At 50.6% G+C, this 26,123-nt stretch overlaps 1 protein-coding gene across 2 annotated transcripts in view; it reads left to right on the top strand.

The window, feature by feature from the left end:
* ITPKB (inositol-trisphosphate 3-kinase B) overlaps positions 1–26,123 on the top strand; it is a 65,625-nt gene that overhangs the window by 29,269 nt on the left and 10,233 nt on the right. For both annotated transcript variants that reach the window (XM_064709507.1, XM_064709508.1), the window contains 3 exons: positions 21,140–21,239; positions 21,803–22,016; positions 25,183–25,387. In XM_064709507.1, the coding sequence (XP_064565577.1) occupies positions 21,140–21,239; positions 21,803–22,016; positions 25,183–25,387 (519 nt within the window). The remainder of the gene's footprint in view (positions 1–21,139; positions 21,240–21,802; positions 22,017–25,182; positions 25,388–26,123) is intronic.

Raw genomic sequence — 26,123 nt, 5'->3', positions numbered from 1 at the left:
TTACACACTTATCAAAAGTTATACACACTTATCAAAAAATCTAAGACAAACCTCAAGGAAGCTGCGTAATAGGGGAAACTCACCAGGTGGGGATGGCATTAAAGAGTTGCTCCTCTGGGAAGCTGTAACTTTCTTTTTTGTGCATTTACCTGCTAATATCTCAGCTGCCAACCCAACCACTTTCCTTGAGAACATTCTTTATTGCCAGACCCTGGGTGCTACAAGCCTGCAGTCAGTAACTGGCTGGGTGGCACGGAGGCACTGGGAGTGCCAGACAAAGATTTTCCATGCAAACCAGTGACCTTCTACTGCCTCATGACTGATTTGAGGGTGGGTTATTTTGTACTGTTTTTTATAGTAATGGTAGAGTTGAATCAATCTAGGGGTAAGCTTTTTACCTACTGCTTATGTTTTGGAAAAATGTCACTTGCATGAAACATGAGTCCCAGACTAGAGCTGTTGGGGCCTCTGCCTTTCCTGTTCTTCTTCTCTGTGTGTGTTGAAAGGAACCTAATTTAATATGGTTGCCCTGCAGTTTAGAAATGTGGTTATGCTAAATGGCTGTCTGCTAGATTTCTCTTGTGAAGTTTCCTCTAGATCCCATAGAAATTGCAGATGTTCGTGCTCAACATTGCAAAGATAAGCTTGAAGTTCAAATGAAGCTTTGCATCAAAGTGGAAGGATGAAGCCAAATCTTGTCATTTCCTTGTCAGAGCTTTGTGTTTGACAGAACATGGATATGCAATTCATCACCACCTGGCTTTTCATGCAGCTGTAGCAAAAAAGCACGTTCTCATATCTCCCTGTTTGCCATACACAACATGGGAAGGTGTATCCCAGGACAAGAAAACAAAGGTGTTTTCAGACTCAGGTGTTCAAAACATGTGCTTTAGGTGGTAGCAGTGCTGGGATGTGGAAGATGTGGGCTCACTTTCTTCTGTTGTAGCATTTTTGTTCTTAGGAAGCCCCTTGTAAGTGAATCAGGGCCAGTGACCTCATTTTCAGTAAATTACAAGGCAAGGTTATTGCTGATTTCTCTGTAGAGATGTCTGATTAAGCCGCAGAATAAATAATAGGAACAAATATTTCAGCAGGACCTTTCCCTCGGGGTTTATTCCCACTGAGTCAGTCCCTGTTACATCAACAAGCAGAGGCGCTTCAGCGAGTGCAGGAATCAACAGGGCTGAGCGGAAATCGCAGTGCGTCGAGCTGATTCCTGCTTCCCCCTCAGCTGGGTCATCACCATGGCTTTCAGTTTCCACCCTGCCCCAGTGTGAATGTGGTCACATAGCACAGCCTGGCCTTGAATTCACAAAGTGGTGATGGATCGTGGTGGTCCAACCCAGTGTCACATCAAGAAACTCGTCATTGGTCTGTCCTGCAAAACATTTGGCTCTACATCATCTTGTTGAAGGTGAGCCCTGGGGTGAGCCCTGTGCTCCAGGAGCTGTCCTGTTGCTGTGGGGCTGTCTGTCAACAACCCCATGTTCTGGGCACCAGTTCCAGGGCCCCTGCTCCTTCCTCTCAGCCTCACTGCTGCAACTGAGCTTCTGCTCAGCCCCAGTCAGGAACATCCTGCTGGTGCTGGAAAGCCGCTCTCATCCACAGGGAGAGGGGCCACTGCCCTTCTAGTGACACTCTGCTGGTCTGGCAGCACTTCAGCATGGCACCTGTGTGTCTCTGGGCATGAGCTGGGGGTGCTTGGCATGAAGGAGCAGCTGGATAGCCCTGCTCTGTGCTGATCCATCTTTCCTGGCCACTGAGAGCAAGCACTGACCCACTGAGCGACCTGCTCTGCTCACAGCTGCCAAAATCAGCTGGAGGGAGCAGAACACAACTCTGCACCTGGGCTGAGGATCCTGCCCATCCACTGGGAATGGGCTGCAAGCTGAGAGCACAGCACAACTGGAAGCTGTCATCCCAGTTGTGCAGGCCTGACAGCTCATTTCCGTGGGGAGCAAGCCATGGAGTGGGAATGCTGGAATTGGCTGTCACTGCCTCCCACCAGGCAGCCATGGCATATTGCAACACGAGGCAGGGGATTCCAGCTGAGGCAACAGCCCCCAGATTCCTGGGAAATGGGGTTACTAACAGTTTTCCAGCCAAACACCTCCGTGTCTGTGCTTTTACTGGGAACAAGATGGGACAGAGCTTCTTGCCTGCAGATGGGCAGCCCCAGTGTAGGGGCTGGGAATGTCCAGCTGAGCAGCAAAAGGATTACAAGATGTTGGATCCTGTCTGTTGCCAGCAGCCCATGCTGAAGGCACCTTTGGAGGCAGCAGCAGCAGGGATTCAGCTTTAAGAGGAGCTGAGCCACCACACATCTGCTCACCTGGCCCTTGCATTTTCCCCACCAGTCAGGTTGAGGTTACTAGGACAATGTCCTCCATCAGAAAACATCCAGAAAAGCTCACCAAAGAGGGGAGAGAGGTAAGAGGAGGGACACAAGGGGGGGATGCAGTAAAATGGCACCAATGGAAATGATTTTTCAGCAAGAAAAATGCAGGCTCAGGACAACTCCAGTTCCTCAGGCTGTCAACACTGCCCTTGAACCTCCTGGCCTGCCTTCCTCCCTGGGAAGGGGAAAGGGCACAGTGTGCATTTGCTATCTTCTGCAAGGGCTTCAGATGAGATTCCCAGTGTTTTGGAGTTTGTGAACCTCTGTGCAGGGTGAGGAATCCTGGGGAAGCACAACAGCCACAGGAGTGGCCTGGCACGGGTTCAGGGGTAGCAGCTTTTCTGACTGATTGCTGCTGGGCTCAGAACTGCCTCTAAAACCTGCAGGAAAATATTTTCAACTCATAACACTTTTTTTTTTTCCTGTTTTCCCTGAGCTCACATTCTTTTTTTCTGGTGTTTTGGCTGACAGTTGAATGGATTTATTGCTCTAATAGCAGAAAATGACCATCAGCAAATCCCTGCGTTTTTGCTGCCCCTAAGGCAAACTGTTCATAGTTTCTCCATACTCCAGAGCACAGATTTTTTGCAGGGTAGTTTTCCAGCCTCTGTCCCCAGGCTGGCTGGGGCAGAATTCCTGTACCTGCATTTCAGTGTCCTGCCAAGGGTGCCTTTTGTGCAACACATGACAGCAATTCAGGGGGAGGCTGTGGGGGCTGTGGGGAGTCAGGGGGAGAGCCAGGACACAGAGCTGGCTGTGACAGTCTCAGTGACAGTGTCTCCTCCCTGGCACATGGTGTGAGGCAGGGGAACCCACTCTGGCCAAGGGTCAGATTTGGCCTTGGTGCGGAAGGACAGGATGTTTCTGCTGCAATTCCACACATTGGTGGAAGGGCATTTCCAGGGCAGAGCTTTGTCCTGTATCAGGTTTTGTACATCCATACCCTGCCAGCAGCTCGAGCCATTTTGGATATACATGCTGGATGCAGCTGCACTCATGTGACTTCCTGGGCTAAACTTTGTTACAGGGGGAAAAGCAAAGTCTTTGTTTACCCGTCTCAATGGAAAAGTTTAGTCCTGGCCTGTCTTGCCAAGGAAGGAAGGAGTGTGCCAGAGTGATAGTACAGCAAATTCTGGCTGCTGGTGGGCCAGGGATGGAGCTGGCTGCCAGGCACAGCATCAGCATCCCACCCTGGCTGTGCAGGGCTGCCCTGGGGCTCCAGGATACAGTGAGCATCTTGGCTCTTCCTTGGCTCTCTCCATGGCAAGAGATGGCCACAGTGAGGTGCTGGTCGAGTTTCTTTTGTCTGTCCAGCAGAAAATGAGGAGGGGGAGAAGCAAGCACTGTGTATGTGGGATGGGAATGGGTCAGGAAGGAAAATATCCTTGGCCACATATGCCCAGATGATGCAGCATCGTGCATGGTGCATGAGTTTGAAGTGCCATCTTAATCTGAGCAATCACAGCTCTGGTATCAACTCAGTTATTGTGTACAGCTCTCAGCCTTCTCAAGCATGCAGCTACCCAAGGGGCAAAGCTCCAGCCCTCAGTTCAGGCTTTATATTCCATTTATTTCACCTTGACTCAGGTGTTAGTGGCTCCTGAGCATGGGGTGCTTGGCTGACATGGGGTGCTTGGCTGACATGGGGTGCTTGGCTGGCGTGGCTGCTCTCTCACAGGGCTGAAAGGCACAAGTTGCCCCCCTATAGCTTTCATTTACATGGCTTTCATTGAAATTATCACACGGTTAAATTACAGCCAGGCAATGCTCATGGGTGCTTTAAAAAGTTGCAGGATTTAAAAGCTGGCTCCAGAAAGTTGCTCAAACAGGGCTCTGTAAAGGGAAACTCATCCAGGGTGAATTGACCACATGCCTTCAATTCAGGAGCTGCTCTCCTGTGCCCAGCTGGGGCAGGGTGGTTCCCCCAAATCACAGCCTTCCCATTGTGGCCCAGAGCAGCACAGGAGTGGCCAAGGGCCCCATGGAACAGGATCTCCAGTGCACAAAGGGCAGGCTTGTCTGGAGAGAGGGTGGGATTTTTTCATAGTTTCCAATGGGACTGGGAAGCTCAACAAGGCTGGGACTGACTCACAGAATCCAGCTCTTGAGACCAGACTCTTGGAGTGGGTAATTTTTTATATTGTCCCCTTTCTCATCCAAGGAAGCAGCAGTGCTGTGGGGCACGGGGTGTGCCCCACATGAGCATCACCCATCCCCATTACTGCATCTGAAACTTTCCACTGAAACCAAGAGCCCTCACAGTGAGCTCTGCTGCCAGTCCCACATCCCAGCACTCATTGCTGTGCAGCTGCAGCTCCCCTCCTGATTTTGTCCAGATCCTCAGTTCTGTGAGTTTTTCTGCTCCTTTCCTTTGGAGCCGCTTGAACTCAAATTAACTACTTCTTAATGGGACCTGCATCTTCCAAAAGAGTCTCTGTTAGTTGCTTGCCACAGCTAAAACTTTCCAAATGCCTTCAATGATCCTTTTTTTAACTACCTCTCTATACAGAAAACAAAAATCTTCTCTTCTACCCTCCTCTCTTTTAGCCACTCTGGGATGTGCCAGTCACTGACTTGAGAATACTTTGTTCTTGTCTGGCACATCAGTGGGTGTCACAAATAGTCACCTCATCAACACGTTTTTTGTTAATATCTCAAACACCCTGTGACTATTAAAAATACTATAAATACCTTAGCTCATTAACAAGACACTGTTTCCAGCATATAAACTTTTCCATTACAGAACCACTACGTGTAATGCCCTAAAAAGCTTACAGCTGTTTATAATCTAAGGAAAATGGGACACCTTCCCTCTACTTGTGCTGGTGACTACATAACAGGGACAGACCTGTGCTGCTGCTTCCCTAGGCACATGTTAGCCAAGATTAAATGCTTTTATTTATGGATTTTTTTATTATTTTTCTGCATCCACTGCTGCCTGGACAGCACCAGTGACAGATTTAGGCCTTGTGGGATTTTTACACCTACCCCCATGAGCTGGAGCTGGGTGTTGGGGGTCCCTGCCTTGCCCTCATGCAGGGGTGGGCAGGCTGAGGCAGGGGCCCAGGCAGTCACTCCCTGGGTGCACCAGCTTTGCATAGACAATTCCATTTGTGATTAGGAACGGAGAGGATTTGGCCACAACATTTGCATAGCTCCTGTGCAGAGCCGTGCGAGTGCTGGCATGGGGTCGATACCCAACCCCAGGGTGGCAATCCTGCCCTTGGCCCAGGGCCCATGTGCAGCTTCCTTGGACATTGCACAGATGCCAGCTGAGGAGAAATGGATCCTTCTCCCTGGGGCTGTCCTGGGACATGTCCCTGGGTAGCTGTGCCACCCCAGTGCACACTGGTGAGGAGATGTGAGCCTCCCCCAGTGACGAGTGGGACTCAAATGCCTTGTGGTGGCCATGGTTTGAAACACTTTTTATCTGCTCTGAGAGGGAGAACATGGAACATTTTCAGTAGTCACAAATGCCTCTTTTTCATCAGTAGCTTCTGACTTGTTTTTCATGCAGGGGGTATTGGTGCTGTGCAGGTGAAGGAACAGTGAATCCAAATTGGTTTTATGCAAAAAATGCAAATACTGCTTTTATTAGGAGATTGCCATGTGCCAGGGATAGTACATTTGCAAAGCAGTACAGCTCATTTTCTGCAAATCTCTCCTCCTCATCCCATGTAAGGCCAGCAGGGATCCTGTAAGGCCAGTTACATCCCTGAGAGGCTCTGGCAGCTACAGGCTGTTGCTCAGAGTTGTCACTTACCAGTAAAAAATAAGGTTTTGTTCTCCACAAGCCAAACAGTGGCTTCAAACACTGGAGCCAAGCAGTGGAGCTCAGTAAGGTCACCAAAAAGAAGCAAGCTCCAAAAAAGTAACTTCTGATTTCTAGTTGATCATGGTACCCTTTGTTCTGAGACTGTGAAGGTCTCAGTGCTTCTCTGGAGAGAGCTGGACTTGTTTTTCATATAGAAAATCTACAAGGGAGAAATGGGCAACTTCTAGTGATCACCCTGTAGGTGAGACTGCCTGTCTGTAGCTTCCTTCTATCCCTAATCAACAACAGGAGCAATTCAAGAGCTTGGAAACACACAGGGTTTTTTCCCTTCTTTTTTTTTCCTTCAGACAGGGGGCGTTTCCCATGCCATGATTCAGTTCCACTGAACTAATACTTTAGTTTTACACATTTCTGCTTGTCCCTGACTCCACAGGTGGGATTGCCACACCGTGAGCCAGCACACTGCTAAGAGAGGTGGATTTGTGAGGCAGCTGCAGCCTCCCAGTACTTGCACAGTGCCCCAGAGTGTTTGGGGGAATTAACCCTGCAGGGCAGGAGATCCCCGCAAGGAATCCAGAGTTTGCTACTTCTGCCCACACCAGGGAAGGACAAAGAGATTTGTGAACACAGGAAAATAACTGAACCAAAGAGGAAAGAGTGACCCTAAAATTGAATTTCATCATGAATTGTCATGATGAAATTGCACCATAACAGTTAACTGAACTTCCAGCAAGTGTACTCCATCCCCCAAAACCTCTGAGTTGTACTTGAAATAGGTTAAGCCCAAAAATGGCTTGATGTTCACCATTTGCCTATCTCTGAGGCTCTGAGGTGGTTAAAAACTGCATAAGTTGTTGTGTTTGGTGGCATTTAATACCTCACAGGCCTGGCCTGCAGCTTCCAGCTGCGTGGGAGGGAGATAAGCTGTGACCAGAGATGTTACACAGCTCTGGCTTTGTGCAGAGGCTGGGCAGCCTGCTGCCCCGAGCTGCTGATTAAAGCACCATCCCTGTGGTTGTTGGCATCCAGCTGGGGGAGAGGAGGGTTAAAACCAGTCCATGAACTAAGAGGAACATCTGGAGAGACCTGACCCCGAGAGCCACCAAAGCATGGAGCTGAGAGACACCGTGTGTATGGCAAGAGCTGCTCTTGTGGCTGGCTGGGCTGTGCTGCTGCTCCCCATCCGTGCTGCAAGGCAGAGGCCCTGCCCAAGAGTGAGCAGGGCTGGCTCAGCCCCCTTAAATCACTCTGGGGATGGTGGCACAGCAGTGGAAGGGGCATCCCTGTGGGTGGGACCCCGTGAAGGGGCTGGCAGCAGTGCCTGTGCTACAGACACACTGATGTAACATGCTGCAGTGAGGACTGTCAGCCCATCCTCCCCCTATGCTCCACAAGGAAAGCCACCAGGAATTTTTGGTTCTCCACTCACACCTCGCTCTGCTTGGAGCCTTGACTTTTCTATACCCACTCTCTGCAAGGTGTAGTGCTAGGTGTGCCCTTTTTGCAAGCCAGCTCTGAAAACATGCGCTCATTTTGGCTGCATCGCTCTCTCCTCCTTTTAAACGTGCTGTGAGTAGCACAGGGCTTGCCCTGCACCTTGCTGGCCTCTCAGTGCCTCACTCAGGAAAGTGGCTCACTCACTACCTCCTGCTCTGCAAGCTTCAGCACCGTGTAATGGAAAAATGTAGAAGTGGGGCCCGGCTGTGCGTCAGCGGCTGCCGTGGCAACTCCGCCTGCGCCGCGCTCCGCAATAGGCGTGCAGGGCTGTCCATCATCATCATCCAGCGGGGATGAAAAGCAGCATCGAGCATCCCCCCCCTCCCTTACGAGGCAGAAGGAGGAAATACCAGGGTTTGCTGGTGTCACTGGAGCTTGCCCGGTGCTAACAAAGCGCTGATTTATGAGCGCCGCAAAGAATTTCGTCGTGCTTCAAAGCAGGACAGAGGAATCTGGCACTCGGCCACAGGGTTTGCATCAGTACAGGAAAAACGCTGAATTTCTTCAAAGCTGCCACAGCGTTTCCTATTTTTAGGCTAACAATGCCTGTTTTGCTGTACAGCATCAAATGTCAACAAAGAATGAAGATCTATTTATGTTGCTTTATTGTAAAGCTGAAGCAACAGGAAGCTGTGAGCCATCTGGGTGCCTTCTGAGCCCTCCAAAAAACCCATCCTGAATCAGTAGTAAAGCACTGGGTCGCTGCCATGCCAGTGGGTTTGCTTCTGGTGGGGGAGAAATGATGGGAGTTTGGGGGTTGCCTCCCTGTCCTTGGACCCTTCAGGATACTGAGCACAGGAGAGAAACCAAATGCCCAGCTCTAGATTGTGCTTGCATTCTGAGACATTTTGTTCCTTGCTGCTGTTAAAGCTCTCCCTTCTGAGGCTGCATCTCAGCACCAGTGTGCACCTTGGTGTTGGTGCCTGCATTTCACAGAGTCACAGGATAATGAGGTTGGAAGAGACCTCTAAGATCATTGAGTCCAACCCATGCCATAACACCTCAACTAGACTGTAGCACCAAGTGCCATGTCCAGTCTTTTTTTTAAATATATCCAGAGAATTTCACAGTCAAAAGGCTCACTGGGGATAGGGAGAGTGTCAAGGGCTCTCCTGAGGATGACAGGAGTCAGGAAGGGCAGCAGTTTTCCGGTGTTCTGCAACACTGTTGGACAAAGCCAGTTTTGACAAAAGTTTCTGTCCTTCAGGACTGCAATGCAGGAGCTGTGGTGGCTGGCTTGCTAAAATCAATCCCAGAGGAAGTGCTGCTCTGACACTGTATTTCTGACTTGGAGAATGGAGGACATCCAAGCTGGATGTGTGGCTTAGGTTGCAAGATAGTCCTTGGTGCTGGCAAACACCTGGAGCATGAGTGGTGCGTTAGAACACTGATTTTACTGTGAGGGCAGGTGCCAGGTGCCTGTACAGGGAGCAGATCTCAGCTCCAGAGGATGCTTGGCACCCTGGCTTGCTGGAGCAGCTCATGGAGCTGTCGCTGAGCGAGAGGAAGTGGCAGCTCCTGCCCTCTCTGCTCCTGCATGCAAACACTCGCCTGGGTGTCTGCAGCAGCCACTGAGCTGTGGGGTGAAGTCCTGGTCACTCGCTGCTCACACCCCCAGCCTCCTCCACCAGCTGCTTCTTTGGGAAGGAACCTCCTTTTTATCTTCTTGTTTTGATTTGGAAAATTAAAAATAGAAAAAAGCCCGTCGGAGACGGAGTGACTAAGTGCTTCATGTGCTGCTGAAGTAAATGAACAGCAAAATGTCTGAGGGGAGAAGATGACTAGGTTTTTTTCCTCCTATTCTGCTTCCTTCACCTTCTAAGAGAAGCTAAACATAGTTGCCTGCAGCAGGAGGAGTTCAGCAGTCGGCTGCTACCCACAGATGCAGCCTCAGAGATCGTGGGCTTGTGCCTTGATGGAAAACCCAGTTGTTCAGAAGACTGGGCGTCTTCCCTATGTTCACTTCTCTTCTCCCTTGCTCTTCCCTCAAGCCAAAATATATTTAGAAACTCTAGGACACAATGAGCTAAACTCTGCCTGTGCTACACCCATGTTTATAATGTGTTCATTGTATTACCTCTGTTCATTGTATTGCAAGTGCCCTCACTATTTTAGGGCTGGAGATAACTACCCTTCATCTTTGTCTCCTTTTTTGGACCAGAAAATTCACTAGAATTCTCTTCAACCATAACATGCTGTTCCAAGAAAGACTATCTGAGTTTTAATATGAAACCCATGATCTCTACCTCTTTAAAGGATGTCACACTGTGTCATTCCACCTGCCTTAAAATAGCCTCTTTCAAGAGAAATATTTAGTTTAGAAACAATTTCACTTTTTTTTTTTTTTTCCAAAAAAAGCAATAAGATCTCTGGATCTGTCTTTACAAACCTGAATTGCCTGGGTGATCCTTGGGTGATGCTATTTGTGGTCAGCCTGTTGTCAGCATTGCTGTAGAACTTAGACCCTCTCTTCCCACATCCGGGACTCCCACGCAGGGCACCCACCAACTCTGCTATCACCCTGACTGAGCAGTGTTTCCCCCCAAAACCTCAGCATGTCCCCATTATGTGCCTGGGCCAGCTGCACACCCCAGGGCTTTCCTGGGGTCCTGAGTGAGCTGATTTAGCAGGGTCAGGGTGTTTTTCCCCAAGCATCCTCTCCCTGCTGCAGGGATCCAACACACAGCCATTGCAGAGGTGATTTTTCTGCAGAGGTGATTTTCTGCTGTTAATGCTCAAAAGAAAGTTCCATTTTCCTGTTTCAGATGAGCATTTCCCTTTTGACTTAGAGAAACCTTTTCCTCCCCAGCACCCTGTGTAAGGCTGTGAACGTGCACCAAAGCAGCAAATTTCTTTGCTGGCCTCTGCAGTCCTCTTCCCACTAAAACTCAGTGTTCCTCCAGCTGACACCTTGGCAGCATGGCATGTACCAGCTCTGAGGAGATTGCAGCCAGTTTCACAGGAGTGATAAGCTTTTCCTCAATTTCTTAGAAGTTAACCAGCTGAAATCCTCTTTTTCTTCCCCCGCCCCACCCCTGCGTGTCAGCGCACGGTTGGGTTGGAAGATCCAGCGCTGCGTGCCGCGCCAGGATGTAGGGTTGGGTAACCCTCTGTGTGTCTGAGGATCCCATTCCCTTCCCTAAGGGCTCAGGGGAGTGCCTGGGTGCAGCAGGGCTCGCCAGCTCTGCTCACAAGCCTCAGAGGCAGCGTGGAGGGAGCAGTGGAGGATGAAACCTCCTTGCCTGCTGCCGTGACAGCTCCGTCCCCCAGCGCCGTGCCGGCCTTTCCCTGGCACAGCGCTGCCCAGCCGGCCCCTCGGATGCCCTCCCAGCAGGCAGGCGTGCCAGGACATTGGCTTTGGGAGCACAGGTAGGTACCTGGCCCTGCAGGAGTGGGGCTCTGTAGCTGCAGCTGACATTTTTTCCATGACTCATAACTAAAATGGTGAAGGGGTGCGTGCAAGGCTCTGACTGCGAAAATGAAGCCAAGGATGAAATGACTGCTGGTTGTGTGTGAGGTCTGCTTGCTGCCAGCCCTTCTGCTGCAGTGGGCTGGGGGGCAGCTGAGGTGTGCTGTTAACAAGAATTCCTCCCTCCATCCTGATCTCCAGGGTCCCACATGGCTGCTCACAGCCGGTGCCCTGGCTCCGGTGCCACCCTGTGTCCCCGCCAGGCTGGGTGAGCCTGCTCTGGGTGTGGCACTGAGGAGCTCCCTGCCTGGCAGAGCATGAGTGCACCTGGGGCTGGATCTGTGTGGATAGGGAATGGGGTAATCTAGTTGCAGGAAATGTGGATAGAGTCCCTGCTCTCAGCCTGTGTGGAGAATTGGGAATGAGCAGCTGAGCATGTGAGCTGGTCCATGTTTGGAGCCCTGTAATTAGCTTGGTCTTGCCATGCTCCTGGGAGCCTGTGGTTGATGTGTCCAGTGAGGAAGGAGTTCCCACAAGCAGCTGCTCCTAAAGTGCATGGTTTGTGCTTCCCATATCCATCAGGGCAGTGTGGCTGGAAAGCTGGTGGGGGAGAAGCCTCACAGCACCCACAAGCTGGGCTCAGAAGCAGAGTTCACCATGGGGAACGAGCTTGTGTCTCTCTCATTCTGAGGGAGAGAAGTCCCATGGATGCCCACAAGCCCTGGTTCCAGGAGTAGTGCAGAGCAGAAAAGCTGAGCTGAGCTGCAGCACACGGGGAGACTGCTCTGTGGGTGCTCAATGCCTGTAACAAATCTCGCTTTGCCTTCAGGTTTAGGCCACTTTTTTAATAGCTCTTAGTGCTCTTTAGAGACCAAAGCCTCTGAGCTGCTGTGCTGAGTCTCATGGGGAGATGCTTTGGGCACTGTGTGGGGCATACACAGCAGGTCTGGGTGATGTGTGCCGTGTGTGCCTGTGGCTTCCTGGCTGCTGGCAGTGCCTCTCTCTGGGCAAAGAGGTTTCCCAAAGCCATCGTGTTTCCATGTGCTCGTTCTGTAAGGATCTGAGACCAGGGAGGCTCAGACTGCACTCCCATTCCTGGAGCAGCTTCTGCTGGTTGCTGGTGATGTTTAGGAGCTGCCTGGGAGAAGGGGACCATGCCATGGTGATGGGTTGGGAGTGCTGGCCAGGGCAGGCTTGTGCTCCCAGCAGCTCCTGTGCAAGCAAAAACTCCTCCAGCCACTTAGCAGAGTATTCATGGTCTCAGCTCCAAAGCAGGAGAGACAATAAAACTCCTAAACTGTACTTTAAATCACCAAAGTGCTATCCAAACACGAGGGACTCCAAACACAAATGAAAGTGCTAAACTGATTTAAAGGGGAATTAAAAGGTCATGCCTGTTGAACATTTAGCTTTAGAGTTTAGTCATGTTTGTGAAACTTATAACTGCTCTTCTAAATCACCTTTTTACACTTCCTATACCCAGTAAATGTGAGCATGTTCAGCACTAATGACTAATTTTAAAAATTCTCTATTCGAAACAAATTTCTGCAGCCAGAGCTTGGCCGTTTCTTTTCTTGCCTTCCAGCTCTGCCTTCCCACTTCACAGAAAGCACTTCAAAAGTATCTGAGTATTTCCCTTGGAAGTGCTCATGGGAGAGATGTATTTCTCATGCACACAGTCCACAAAGTGAAGTGCAGTTATGGTGAAACAGCAGAAGAGCAGGGATCTAACTCCATGAGTGGACAGGGCCAGGGAACAACAATGGAAATGTTTTCTGTGTCCTAAACCAGTGTGAACCAGTCTAGGGGTTTCAGCAACAGCAAAACTCAAGTCTGCAAGCCAGGCCTTTCTCACCCAGCTTCTCCTGCAGATGGCTTCACTGGCATGGCATGACTTGGCTTGGCTAGCCTTGCTTGTTTATCATCAGTGCTTATGGGCATTATGCTGCCAGGGTGTTGCATGTACAGCATCCATATCAATGCCCTCTGTGCTGTGCCAGAGGAAAGGCTTCCCATGGCCTCAGCAGCACTGGGAGCCAGTGGCAGCCCTGTCTGGCCCGTGTCCACCCTGCTAGGTAGTGCCGGAATGAAAGGATGAGTGATGTGGTATCATCACACCATAGTGTGCCTGCTCTGAGCCTTGTGTGGGGAGGAGATCCCTGTGCACCCCCCTCCTCTGGGGACATGAGCTCTGGGCATTTCAGTCATTCCTGGAGCTGACAGAAAGAAATTAATCTCAAAAAAACCCAGGTATTAAGGACAAAGTGTTGCTTTGTTCCAGTCATTGAGGTTACTCCTGTGTTTGGTGTCTCTGACCCAAGTGCCTCCAGGCAGGCTGTAAATGTGTCATCCTGGTTTAAATCTCTAAAAACTTACCTTCACATTGAAGGTGGTTGGGAGTGTTCGGCAGCTTCTGTCCTATGATTAACTCTACCAGTCTAAATCAGCCAGATTGGAGATAACTGGCACTTTTATGATCTCCTGCTGGCCTGACTACCTGTGTTCCCAACATGCCCTGTGCTGACACCCCCCTTTCCCAAAGGACTCCAGGGTTTGGCTCATCCCTTGGGAGGATATGGCAGAGCCTGTAGCTCCCATCCCAGATCCCTGACATGTACAAGCACAGGTTTTGTATTCAGGTTGTTCCTTGCAGAAAGGCTGTGCCTTACCAAACCACTGCCCTCTGTTGTGACTTTTAGGACCTGAGTCTCTTCTGTATCCTGAACTGCGCCTCTGGCCTGTAGGGAGCTGAGCTGGACTTCAAATCAATAACCAGAGACCAGTGCAGTTGTTTGCTGTCAAGAAGGGCACAGCTCCTGGTCCCAGCATTTAGCAGCTAGAAGCAGTTTGGGTTTCACAGTGGCAGGGTTGGGAAGGCTGCAGGGATCCTTCCCTGCCAGCAGCATTGTGGGAGTGAGAAGTGCTGGAGCCAGCACAGGCACAGGAGCCCATGTCCCCAGCATGTGCTGTGCTTCTGCAGGAGCTGAGGAGCTGGAACGATATTTGGAACCAGAAAGATGGTGGTGAATACCCTGGAACTGGGAAAGGGATCAGACACAAGTCTCCAGATGGAAACAGAGCAGTTTCCATCAAAGCTGATGACAAGTTCCCTGATAAAAGGGATGCAGGGTCAGACCTCTGGGCAGCACATCCCGTTTGTCAGCTGGACGCCTGATGTGGCTGCCTGCAGCTCTGTGCACCAATGAGCTGCACTGCTCTGGGGCTCTTCTCACAAATCAGCTCACCAAGGCCCACTTTTGGCTACCAGCAAGGATTTTTATAGTCTGCTGACTTTTAAAGGCTAGCTGCTTTCTGGGGAAGAAGCATTGTACAGCTTAAGTAGCAGTCCACCAAAAGTGATTAGCTGTTTCTGAATCACTCACCTTTTCCAAGCTGAAAATTGCTTAACAAATCTTACTGCTGTGTACATAATGAGTAACAAATACATTTGCAGAGATCTGGAGCAGTTCCCACTCAGGAAAGCAGGCTGAGCCTATCTGATGCTGGCAATTAATAATTCCACTGGCTTTATGGGAGGGTCAGTTGTGGCTGATGTGCATTAGGAGGTGTTCAGCTTTGCTTCAGTAAAGGCTCTCCACCAGAAGAAATGCCTCATGGAGACAACAGAAGGCTTTGCCTTCACTCTCACTTAGGCCTTTTTGTCTTCTTCTTTGCCAGACTGGCCAGAGAGGTGTATCAGCACTGTCCTCTCTGTAGCCATTTCCCCTGAGTGCGGTGTTGATGTGGCTCCTGCTCCACTCTGCTCACACTTTGTGGGTGAGGAGGTTCCAAATGTCCTTCCAGGCACTGGGGACTGCTGTGCTCCCGTTCCCATCCTCTCTGCTTCCTTCCATTGTCAGGCTGGAGGGCTGCTGCTCACTCATCTGCCTCTGCTCCTTCTGATTCTCCTTGCCTTCATCACAAGCAGGAAGAGGGAGCCTGCAGCAAGCTCCTGGGTTTTTTTTCCAATACACTGGAATGTTTTTTCCATGATCTGAGCAGATGTTCCTGGCTTTCACGCGTTTTTTACTGAGGCTCCTCTATCACACATGCTGATCTCTGCAGTAGCTTTATCTCTGTGACCCTCTACCCCAGATCTTTGGTCTTGGTGGGACAACTCCCTGATCTCACTGGAGAGAAAAGGGCATTCCTCACAAAACCAGAGGGAAGTGGTTTCTCTCTTGTGAAAGGCAAAATCCTTTCTGGCTAAAACAAGACCATTCTGAAAAACAAAGTGTTTGAAGTAAAAGAGTGCATGTGTTAGGATTTTTTCTCACTCTAAATGAGATGGAAACCTTGGAGAGTAGCAGAAGCTGCTACACCCCAACAGAAGTAACTACACCCCAACAGGAGCATCTATACCACAGTCATCAAAATAATTTGTCTAATAAGGCTTTACACTAGAATATCTAGGCAACCAGAAATGCCTGTCAGTCATCACACTGTATTTCCTTGCATTAACTTCAGTGAAGCCTGATGTTGGGCCTCACTTTATCTTTGCTCAGTGGAATCTGTGGGACGTGGGACTGTCATTGCTTCCGCCAGGTTTTGGGGAGCTGCTGAAACTTTTGTATTATGTCTTTTGTGACTAAATCAAGAAATGCCCACTGATCCAATGCCCCTCTCCTCCATTGCCAGCTGCTCCTCTGGCCAAAACAAGGCTATTTAGCTGCTGTGCAGTACAGAAGCATCAGCAAGGATGAGAAGGAGGAAGACAATTCAGAATTTGGGCTGTCATTGCTGCCAGCATCAGGGACAGCGGTCACAGCGTGAACGACAGAGGCAGCCAGGGGCTGAGAGATGGCAAAGCCAAGCAGATCCCCAGCCCTGCGCCATCACATCCCAGGTTTTTCAGTGTGTTTGCTGCATTTTGGTCACTCCAAGGCAGGACACAGCAGCAGGAGGAGGCATTCATTCCGTGGTACCTGCCAGCTCTGCCCTGCGCGCCCGGCCGCCAGCACAATGGACAAAGCTGGCCTCCCCTCCAAGGCTGCAGTGACAAGGTTTTTCCCAGTCAAGGGAAACAATCATCACTAGGGAAACCTTAACTGCTTTTTAAAGAGCAAAAGAAAACACATTCATTCTTTTTAAACATGGAAAACTAAATGGCCTCTTTTTCCTTGGCTGGATATGCAGGGCCGTGGAGCGGGCTGGCACAGAGGGAGCTTTGCAGGCAAAAGTTCCCTCCACTCATTTAGTTGTTAAAGAGGAGGGCTCTGTGGAGCAAAGTTTGCCCTTCTCAGCCCCTGCTGCCTTGGTTTTTTAAATCAGAAAGGCTCTGGCCACTCAACCCTCCTAGCTGTGAGTGAAACATCTTGGAGTCTGCAACAGCACAGCTTCATGTCCCTTCCTAGAAAATCTGGAAGTGAAGCCCCCAGGAGCAGGGCTTTCTCCAAAGGGAAGGGAAAGCCAGGGGGTCATTTATGCAAGTCCCTGGGCTGCAGCAATTCCAGTGAAGCCTGGGGAAGCAGTGGGCATTGGTGACACTGCTGTCTCCTCATCGTTGTCCTCGTCCTCCATCTCTTCTGATCCTAGGATATTTCATGATTTCCCTGGGAGAAAGGAGCTGAAGTTCTTTTCACCATTGGGAAAATCATTAATTTAATGCTGCTCCCACTCTTTTCCATCCCCTGGCCCAGCTGTGTAATCTTGCCTCTGACCATGTTAATAAAAAGCACTAAAATACAGGTCCAGCTCCTACTATTTCCAGGAACCTTTGGTCCCATAAAACCATAGGAAGGCATAATTTCAGCAAATTAAATCAGTTACTGCCTATCTCTCTGGCTGAATGCATGGAAAGGGAAGAGCACCCTGCTGGCTCCCTGCATGGGGAATAACACCAGTCAAACTCCACCAGTGTCCATGTTGGGAAAGAGAGACAACAGGCAGTCTGAGAAAGGCACATCTCCCTTGAGCAGACATTAAAGGAATAAATATGCAGTAGAGAAAATGTACAGCGAGCCCTGAGCTCATCAGTCACTTTATGTTTAATCTAATTAAACACAATATATCCTCTGACCTTCTGCACTGGCACTAAATTCTCCTGTGTTGTTCTTTCCATACGAAGCTCTATTGACAGATGGGGAAAGCCCAGAGTTTGCTTTAAGCTTCAGATAAGTGAAGTTAAACATACAGCCGATAAAATTGTTTTGCCAGCTCTCCTCTCCCCCTGACCAATTGTGGGTGCTCACTGGGAGGGATTAACTCCTTTGGCCTGTATCCCACTCCTGGCTCGGGATACTGCTCTGTGCAGCAAGCAAAAGCTGTAAGAGGGCAGAGGCAGAAGCAGAGTGCTGCAGAAACCCTGAGAAGTTCTTTTTCAGAGTTGGTTCTGCACTTGCTGAGCCTCTTTTCCATGTGGCAGACTGTTAGGGAAAACGGTGCCATTCCTTGCTAAATATATTTCCAGAGTCACTAAATAATTTACTTAACAGCTAATCAGCTGGCATTTGCTGATGCTGAACCAGGTTTTAAATAAAAAGTGTCAAATTGCATCAGACACCTCGTGCATATTCCCTGCTTATACAGGCTCCATGCTCTTTCTGCTGTGCAGGAGTGCAGTCAGTGCACACAGCTTCCTGAGTTTTCTGGGAGGGAAAGGACTGGTTTGGGGGAGAGCTGGTGCCACATCAGGTGCAGGTTTTGATCATGCAAAAGGCTTGGAAATGTGCTCCCCTTTTGAAATGACCACCTGCAGGTTCAGCTCCTTGCAGGCAAATGAGAAGAGCACAGATCTGCCCTTCACCTGCATCACTTGGTAATGCCACCTGCAGAGCCATTTCTTCCAGGATGGTGAAAAATCCTTTGAGCCCAGGGAGTTTACCACTCCTCCATGCACCTACAGCTGTGCCTGTGCTCCTGGATGTGTGAGCAAATAACTCCTTGAAATGTAAACCAAAAGTTACAGACTACTGCAGAGCCCGGAGGCGGCAACCTTATGGTTCCCCACAGGCTGACACAGTGTTAAAGAAGATTTCTTTACTGTAAATAGCCTTAATACTCAATTTGCCTATTAATAGCACCAGGCAGGGCAGGAGGCAGTGGAGGGGCTGTTTGCTGCATGTGGAGTGAGACTGGAGTGGTGTGAACCTCGTGGCTCTCGTTTTCCATGGCTGGCTGCAGAGCCTGGCATGAGGTTGGCATGGCCAGGATCCCAAACCCTGGGCTTTGAGATCTCTGATTGCACATCATTGTCTGAATAAACACAGACCTCTTGCAGGGTGGAGGACCCTGCAGATGGTTAAAAGCCACCTCCCATCTCTCAAGGGAAAGTACAAAGGCTGACTTTCTGGAGCAACACTCTACCTAGGGAGAATTAGGCTGTCTTCAGGCAAAGGGAGTGGCAGGATCCCTGGGGGCATTGGCCAGTGTTGCTCCTCAGGGATCCCCTCTGCTGCTGGTTTAGTAGAGAATCTGTCCTTGCAAAACTCAGCCTTTTGAGCACTGCCACAACACAGCAACATTCTTTTGGTGAAGCAAACTTTTCCATATTTCATTGGGAGGGGGCTCAGGTGTTAAACAAAAATCCAGTGGCTCCTGAAGGAATCAGAGGGACAACTGTCCTCTTCTCCCCCATGAGTGTCCAGTGGTTGCTCCTGTGGGAAGCAGGGAGAAAGGGGCTCTGTGAATCAGAATTGTGGGTCACCCCTGCAGCAGTGACAGCTGACCTAGCAGTCGATTTCCAGCAGGTTGGGAGTGGCTTGAAATGGATGAAGCTTGCCTCAAGCTTCGCCATAAAAGAAGTTGTTACACATGTCCTTAAAACTTGGGCTGGAAATACCTGACTAAAGGTGTGCCTGAAACCGGGTGAGGCCTGAGTGAAATAATTTCCCTCTGGCATAGAGGGGGTGAGGATGTGCTACCTGTTCCTCGGGTGGCTGTGCTGAGTGACTGGCTCTGTGACCCGTTCAGATCAGCAGAAGGGTTGGTTTTTGTTGAGCTTTGTGTCTCCAGGGGACTCAGGGTCATTACCCTGCCCTGGGAGCAGTGCTGGAATGGAGAGCATCACTCCTGGGAAAGCCCTGGCAGGGGGAAGCCAGAGTGGCTTGCTTTGCTTTAGGGACTGTTTACCTCCACTCTGCCTGTACCTTGAAGTACCTCAAGGGTTTAACTATAAAGCTCTAACCACCAAAATCTTGGCTTGGGAAGGCACATTGCCTTGGCATATTTCCTGGGACCGAGTGACTTATGATCTGTGCTGCAAGTGAGGGGAGGACTCCTTCTTTTAGAGGAGGTGGTCACACTCCTTCAGAGTCCAAACTCCCCCGGAGACTTTCTCTTCCCCCTTTTTTCATGACATCAGCCAGGACTTGGTGTTACTATTTTAAAAACAAAAGGAGGGGACACCCCCCCGCTTCCCCTTCGCTCTCTGCCAGAAGGAGAACAAAGAACAGCTAAAACACACAAGTTCTGGCACTCTGTGTGGAAATAAAAACATCCATCCTCATGTCAGGTAGGGAACTGCCCGACCCCCCTGCCAAAGCAAGCAAGCCCTCGGCGTGGAGGAGCCCTGGAGAAGGGGATGCCCGGTGTCACCCCGTGCCTGGGCAGCTCCTGCCAAACTCCTGCAAGGCTGTCCCAGTGCCAGGCTGTGCTGGGACGCTCCCAGCCACGGGCAGCCTGCCAGGGAAGGGCTGCCCTGCTCCTGCCAGGCTGCAAAGTGGGGAAAGACCTTGATTGTTCCCCTCTGCCACTCCTGTGCTGCCCAGCACCCTGCATCTCCCTGCTCCTCGGCAGACTGGTGCACAGCACAGGGATAACCCTGGTGTAATTTCCACGCTTTAGACACGAACATCTCTGTCTGGCTTCTTGCTGCTTGCCATTTAAACATGTCAGCAGTTCCCAGCACGGATTCCTGTGCTGTGAGTTCACCCCCAGCAAGCATCCAAACTGCAAGTTGGGGCTGCTGGCTCTTCCCTGCCTGTCTGTGAAGCATTACTGGAACAGGGGCCAGTTCTCCAAACACGAGGAAGAGATTACTTGGGCTTTCTGGAAGGCTCCCTCCCATGCCTTCACAGCGGAGCAAATGAGGATAATTTATCTGCTGGCTTCCAGCTGAACCCAGGAGCTTGGAGCAGCCAAGGACTACACTGTTTGTCCCAGCTCCTGCAAGAAGGCATTTTTCCATTGTTGCCCTTGTATATCGTTCACATAATTTGTTTGTGCCGTCACCTTCTGGGGCCAAGATAAGAGGTCATCCCCCGCCTTTTGCTGGTGGTGTGTTCCCTAGAACAATCCAGGGAAAAACTCGCAGGAAGGAGCCTTGAGGGAGGCTGTGTGCCTTCCAGTGCAGCCTTCTTAGAGTCATGTAAATAGTTTAGAGCAATCTATCTGGTGAGAAACACAACGTGTCAGCAGGGAATTGTTCTCTGAACTGTAGTTACAGATGGGCCAGAGCGGGCGGATCAGCACACGTGGGCTGCCAGCTTAATGGACACAGCAGCTGCCTTTCAGGGGGAACAAAAGCCAGGCAGGGAGCCTCTGTGTGCCTGTGCTCTTGTTCCCCACAGGACCTGCAGCTCGGTTTTGTGGCTGGATGGCAGCCCTGGGTTGCCTTCCCTCTCCATCTGCTGCGATCTAATGCGGTGCCCAGGGATGGGGTAATGTCCCTGCCATGCCTATTAATGGGTTAATGTCCCTGTGGTGCAGTGCCCAGGGATGGGGTAATGTCCCTGTAGTGCCCAGAGATGGGGTAATGTCCCTGCAGTGCCCAGGGATGGGTTGATGTCCCTGCTGCTCCCACAGAGGGATGCAGGGAGCAGCAGGGACGAGGCAGTGCGGATGGCTGGGCGCTCTGCAGCAGCAGCAGCAGCCAACTGGAACAACACTGTAACACCATCCACTTGAGTGAAGTTACTCGTGATTTTTGAATGTAGAGTTGAGGCCCAGTGGCTTGGCACAGCACAATGGGAAAAGAGCAGATTTTCTGTTTGCTTCCATCCTGCGCTGGCTGTGGTGCCTCTTTCCCTGTCCAGAACAGCTGCGTGCTGCCTGAAGTGACTTTACAGACAGTAAAAGCTTAAAACATTGCATTCACCTTCATGATTTTTTTTCCCCTTAGAGCAAGTCATGGAGGAAGATCAAGAATATGGTACACTGGTCCCCGTTTGTGATGTCTTTCAAGAAGAAGTACCCTTGGATCCAGCTAGCAGGACACGCAGGTACAGAGCATGGGGAGGGACAGAGTGGTGGCAGGGAGGGCCACCTTCATTATCCCAGCTTAATGAGCTTTGCTGGCCCCAATTGCTTCAGGCTGCTGCATGAGTGTCACAGCTTGCAGCTCCCAGTCTCTAGCCCAGGAGAGTGACTTAATCTAAATGCTAGTGAGGGTAGTGTGAAGGTGCTCTGAGCTTTCAGTCTCCAGGGCCAGCAGAAATTATTGCTGCTTTTTCCTGGGTGCTTTGGGTGAGAGACAGGCCCAGCTCCTGACCCACTGCCAAGCAGGTGATGCTGCCCAGCACAAAGGTGCCCCACACATGAGCACAGACACAAAGATGTGAGCCTAGAGGAAAGTGCACAGAGGATGTGAAGCAAACCTGTTGGGTGCTGCAGGATGAGTCTCTGCCTTCTTGGGGTGTCACAGTGAGGCTCATAAACCCCTGAGCTTTTCAGTCCTGCCTGTAGGGACTCCTTGGGTGCAGGTGTAAATGGAGCTGTTCCAAGGCGTTGGGCTGCCCTTCCTGCCACCCAAAGCAAGTGCCACATTGTCCCTTGTGCCCCTCAGGTAGCTTCAAGGCGGCGGCCAATGGCAGGATCCTGAAGAAGCACTGTGAATCGGAGCAGCGGTGCCTCGACCGCCTCATGAACGATGTCCTGAAGCCCTATGTCCCTGCCTACCACGGAGATGTGGTCAAGGATGGCGAGAGATACAACCAGATGGAAGATCTGCTGGCTGAGTTTGACTCCCCCTGTGTTATGGACTGCAAAATGGGGGTCAGGTGAGTGGCACCAGGGAGGTTTTCTGATTTTAAGACAGGATACTTAAAAGTAAATGCATCTCCTAGGTAAAACTGCCTGAAATGCACAATTAAGAATACCAGGCTCACCTGTCTTCAGGTAAAGCTCAGCTAATACCATGATAGGGCCATGGGGAAAGCTGGGCATGGAAAGGATACACCAGGCTCCTTCCTTCTCTGCTTGTTGACTGTCCTGCATGCTGGGAAAGGTTTGGTGTGGTGGAGGGGACAGCCCTCTGCTCGGGTTTGGGCACACAGGAATGTCACTGTAGCTGTTGGGAGGTTCTCTCTGCCGCATGAGCACACAGTCAAGGCATGGGGTGTAGGAGATCCTGCCCAGCGCGCCAGAGGGGTGAAGTCAAGACTCTTGAAAGGCACAATTTCAGTGAGCAAGAAATTTCCCCTCTGCTCAGCCTTTGCTCCGATGCGCACTGGAGGGATGAAATGCGTGTGCTGAGCAGCTCAGTGCCTTTCACGCAAAGCCCTTGAAATATTTCCTAACAGATGAGCAACATTGCCCATGTCCTCCTTGAGAGCCATCTCTCCAGATCCACCAGGATCCCGGGCTGCAGCCACTTGGCCGGCAGCAGTTGTTGAGCGAGCCGTGCCACAGCTGACGAGGGTGTCCCAGAGCAGATGTGAGCAGGGCTGCTGGCCTCAGGTGGCTGCCAGCTTTGGGGCAGCCTCAGGCCACCCCTGGGCTCTGGGTGTGCTGCAGGCTGGTGGCAGGAAGGGCTGAGACCCCCCTCGCTGGCAAAGGCGCAGGCCAGACATGGTGGAGACGCGCTGCTGGAAAAGCTGATGGTTTCTGTGCGAGGGAGGAATCTTTTTTTCCCCTCCTGAATCCCGATGTGAAACTCGAACTGGCGTGCCGGGCTGGCGGCAGGGAAGGGGCGGGGAATACTTTCCACCCGAGGGGTGGAGGGAAGGGCAGAGGGCCCGGCGCAGCCATGTGGCCCTGGCTGGCACACACACGCTGCTCTGGGAAGGAAACCCAGACAGCAGCACCAGGAGAGCTCTGGATGTGCTGCCCAGGTGCTCCTGTGGCTGTCCAAGGGAGGGAGAAAGCTTCCATGCACAGATCACGTCAGGTGATTTATGCACCTGGGGTTTGGGAGCTCAGGCAAGGGGGCAAATGTGCTGGGCATGGTCATCCTGAAATGAGATGGTGCTGTGGGAGGGGCTGGTGAGAGAGGATGAATGGAGTTAATGCTGTGCAATGGGGCATCCCCATGGCTGAGCAAATAATCTAAACCTCAGGGGTATTAAACCTGTGCTCTGAGCCAGCAGCTTGCTGCCAGGCAGATAAGGGTTTGTTTTTTTCATGCCAACCTGGCTTTGGGATGTGGCAGCCTACTCCAGTCGCTCCTAAACAAAACTTTGTCTTTCTTAAGCCTTGGTGATGGCACAAGCCTGAGGTAATGGGGAGGACCAGGCCACAGACATTGATGATCTGTCATTCTCAAAAGAAGAAATTCTAGCCCTCTGAGCAGTGTGAGCAGCACTTCTAGCATGCTGCTGCTTTATTCTGCTGTTTTATTCCACCTGCACCAAAATAATGAATTTGATTATCTCAGCCAAGGACTTTCATTGCTTTTACCTGCAGTATTTTTCAAGGGGGCTGATGGCTTGGGGATGTCTGCCCTAAGCAAAGGCACCAGTTTGCCCTGTGGGACACAGGAAAACTGTCCCACATAATCCACTCAGCACCCTCCCAGCTTGTTTTGCTTGGTTCTGGAGGCGCATCCCACACTCGGTGCTGGGATTTTGGCACAAGGGGCATGGGCAGAGGGCACTGTCCCTCTGCAGAGCTGGTCATGGCTAGTGGGAGGTGTAGAACAGGGACAGATGGGGTCATTCCTGTGTTGTTTTGCTGGGACATCTCGCCCAGCTTGGTGGGCTGTTTGAGTAGGGCCTGAACACTTTCCAGGCTAAGCCAGGGTTGATTTGGGAGCTGTGAGAGGAATTCTGTGGTGGTTTATTATTGCTGCAGGAAGTATTACTTTGTGGATGATGGTTTTATGCATCTGCCAGAGTGCAGAACTTTTCCACCACTGTGCTCTGGCACTGAGGGGTGCTTCTCTGAAGCATGGATAAAACCAACGTCTGCACAGTCCTCTGCACCTTCCATCCTCCTTCCCCCATTCCCCCATCCTGGCTGCACCCTGTGGACCTGGGGTGGTGCTAAGTCCCTGCATCCCTTCCTGTGCTTCATCTTGAAGAGAAAGCTTTTGCTAGGAAGTCCAATTGAAGCAGACCTATACTGGGCAAAATCATCCCCAAAAAACCACCGAGTTTAGCATCTGGTGAGGCAGAGCCCTCATGGTGCACAGAGTGACGGAATTGCAAAAGCACAGGAGTGTAGGGGGACACGCTATGGGTAAATGACGGTGGTATAGAATGTAATCTTATCCCCCAACGAGTTGCAGCTGGACCAATTACTAAAGATTAGGAGCAGGCCTGATCTTAACAAGCCACACCTGTAGCCAATAAGAACAGTGGTATAAAAGAGTGGATTGGTGGGCTCTGGAGTCAGATTGCTGCTGCAAGGACCAGGAACAGTCAGTGCTTGGAGGAGCTGCCTGTGAGAAATATCAAGGAGGTAGGAAACTCTGGCCATATGAAATCCTTGCACCACAATGATAATAGAATTCTTGATATATAAGACAGCACAGGAGAGGCATGGGAGCAGCTTTGGCTGATCCTCAAAGGGAGCAGCAGCTGATACTGAAGGATGGGACACAGTAATGTCCTTCTTGCCTTCAATTCAGCTGGCTCCCAGAGCATGTGCACAGTTTCCTGGCCTTATCTTGAAAGGCATGTTTAGCTCAGGTTTCCTGAACTTTGGGGTAAGCTCAGGACAAGGGATGGCACGAGGAGGCTGCTGGGGTGGCAGCAGCAAGAGAAATAACTTCCCTTGTTATTGCCAGACTGGTTGTGGTTCATGATGAACTGATAAGATATCAGGTCTGGGTGATGGAGTGATAATTAAATTAGGATTGATTCAGCCATAATGAGGCTTGCTCCATCATTTCCTATGCTGCCCTACTCCTTAGGGATCAGCTATCCTGGATCAGCCTGATTTGTGGGCTGCGGGCTGTCTGTGGGTATGTGGTGCCCTGCTCACACACCCCCTTGCTCCCTGCAGAACGTACCTGGAGGAGGAGCTGATCAAGGCCCGCAAGAAGCCGAGCCTGAGGAAGGACATGTACCAGAAGATGATTGAGGTGGACCCTGACGCCCCCACGGAGGAGGAGAATGTGCTGCGTGCTGTGACCAAGCCCCGCTACATGCAGTGGAGGGAGACCATCAGCTCCACAGCCACACTGGGCTTCAGGATCGAGGGCATCAAGGTGAGCCTGGGCAGTGGGCACAGCTCACTAGCCGAACTCACAGAGGTACACACACAGAGCAAATTTAATTAATTAATAAATTAAAAGAAATTGGTTCAAGAAAGGTGTAAATGAGCATCAGTTGTTGGCTGCCTTTATTCCCATCATGAAGGGCTTTCCTGAGTGTAAGGATGTGCTTAATTAACCACATGCTTTCCTGAATCTGGGTCAAGGCTCCTACTGCTCTTTGAATTTGGGCTAAGATAAGCTCTTCACTTGGGATCATGGCAAAGTTTACAGCTATTACCCAGAAATTATATTAAAAATAAAGAATTTAGGTGCTTTCTATTTTTAATGATCCAAAAGGACAAGGTAAACAGCAGTAAATTTGAGGTTTGATCGAAATAGGAAAACAGCTGTAGTAGAGAATTCAGGGAGAGTTTCAGGGGGAGCAGAAAGGGAAGATGTTTCAGGGCACTGGGATGTCTTTCTCTACATACATGCAGTCCAGATGGGGTCTGCTTTGGCCCCTGCAGCCAAAGCATCTCACAGGCACCTCAGCCAGGGCACTGCTGCTCCTCTGAGAATGCAGCTGAGCTCAGGGCATCATCCTGAGGATGGTTTTAGACATAATCTCATTACATCAGCTTGCTTGGTTGACTTCTCCCTCCCTGCAAAATACAAAGTGCCATCCTCCAACCTGAAGGCTCAAATTAGTTGTTTGCTTTCAATTCTGCTCTGCCACTGGGCTGAGCCA

The sequence above is a fragment of the Zonotrichia leucophrys genome, chromosome 3 (genome assembly GCF_028769735.1).
Source record: "Zonotrichia leucophrys gambelii isolate GWCS_2022_RI chromosome 3, RI_Zleu_2.0, whole genome shotgun sequence".
Classification (NCBI taxonomy): domain Eukaryota; kingdom Metazoa; phylum Chordata; class Aves; order Passeriformes; family Passerellidae; genus Zonotrichia; species Zonotrichia leucophrys.
Note: the sequence above shows the minus strand (reverse complement) of the source record. Positions and strands in the feature narration are given on the sequence as shown.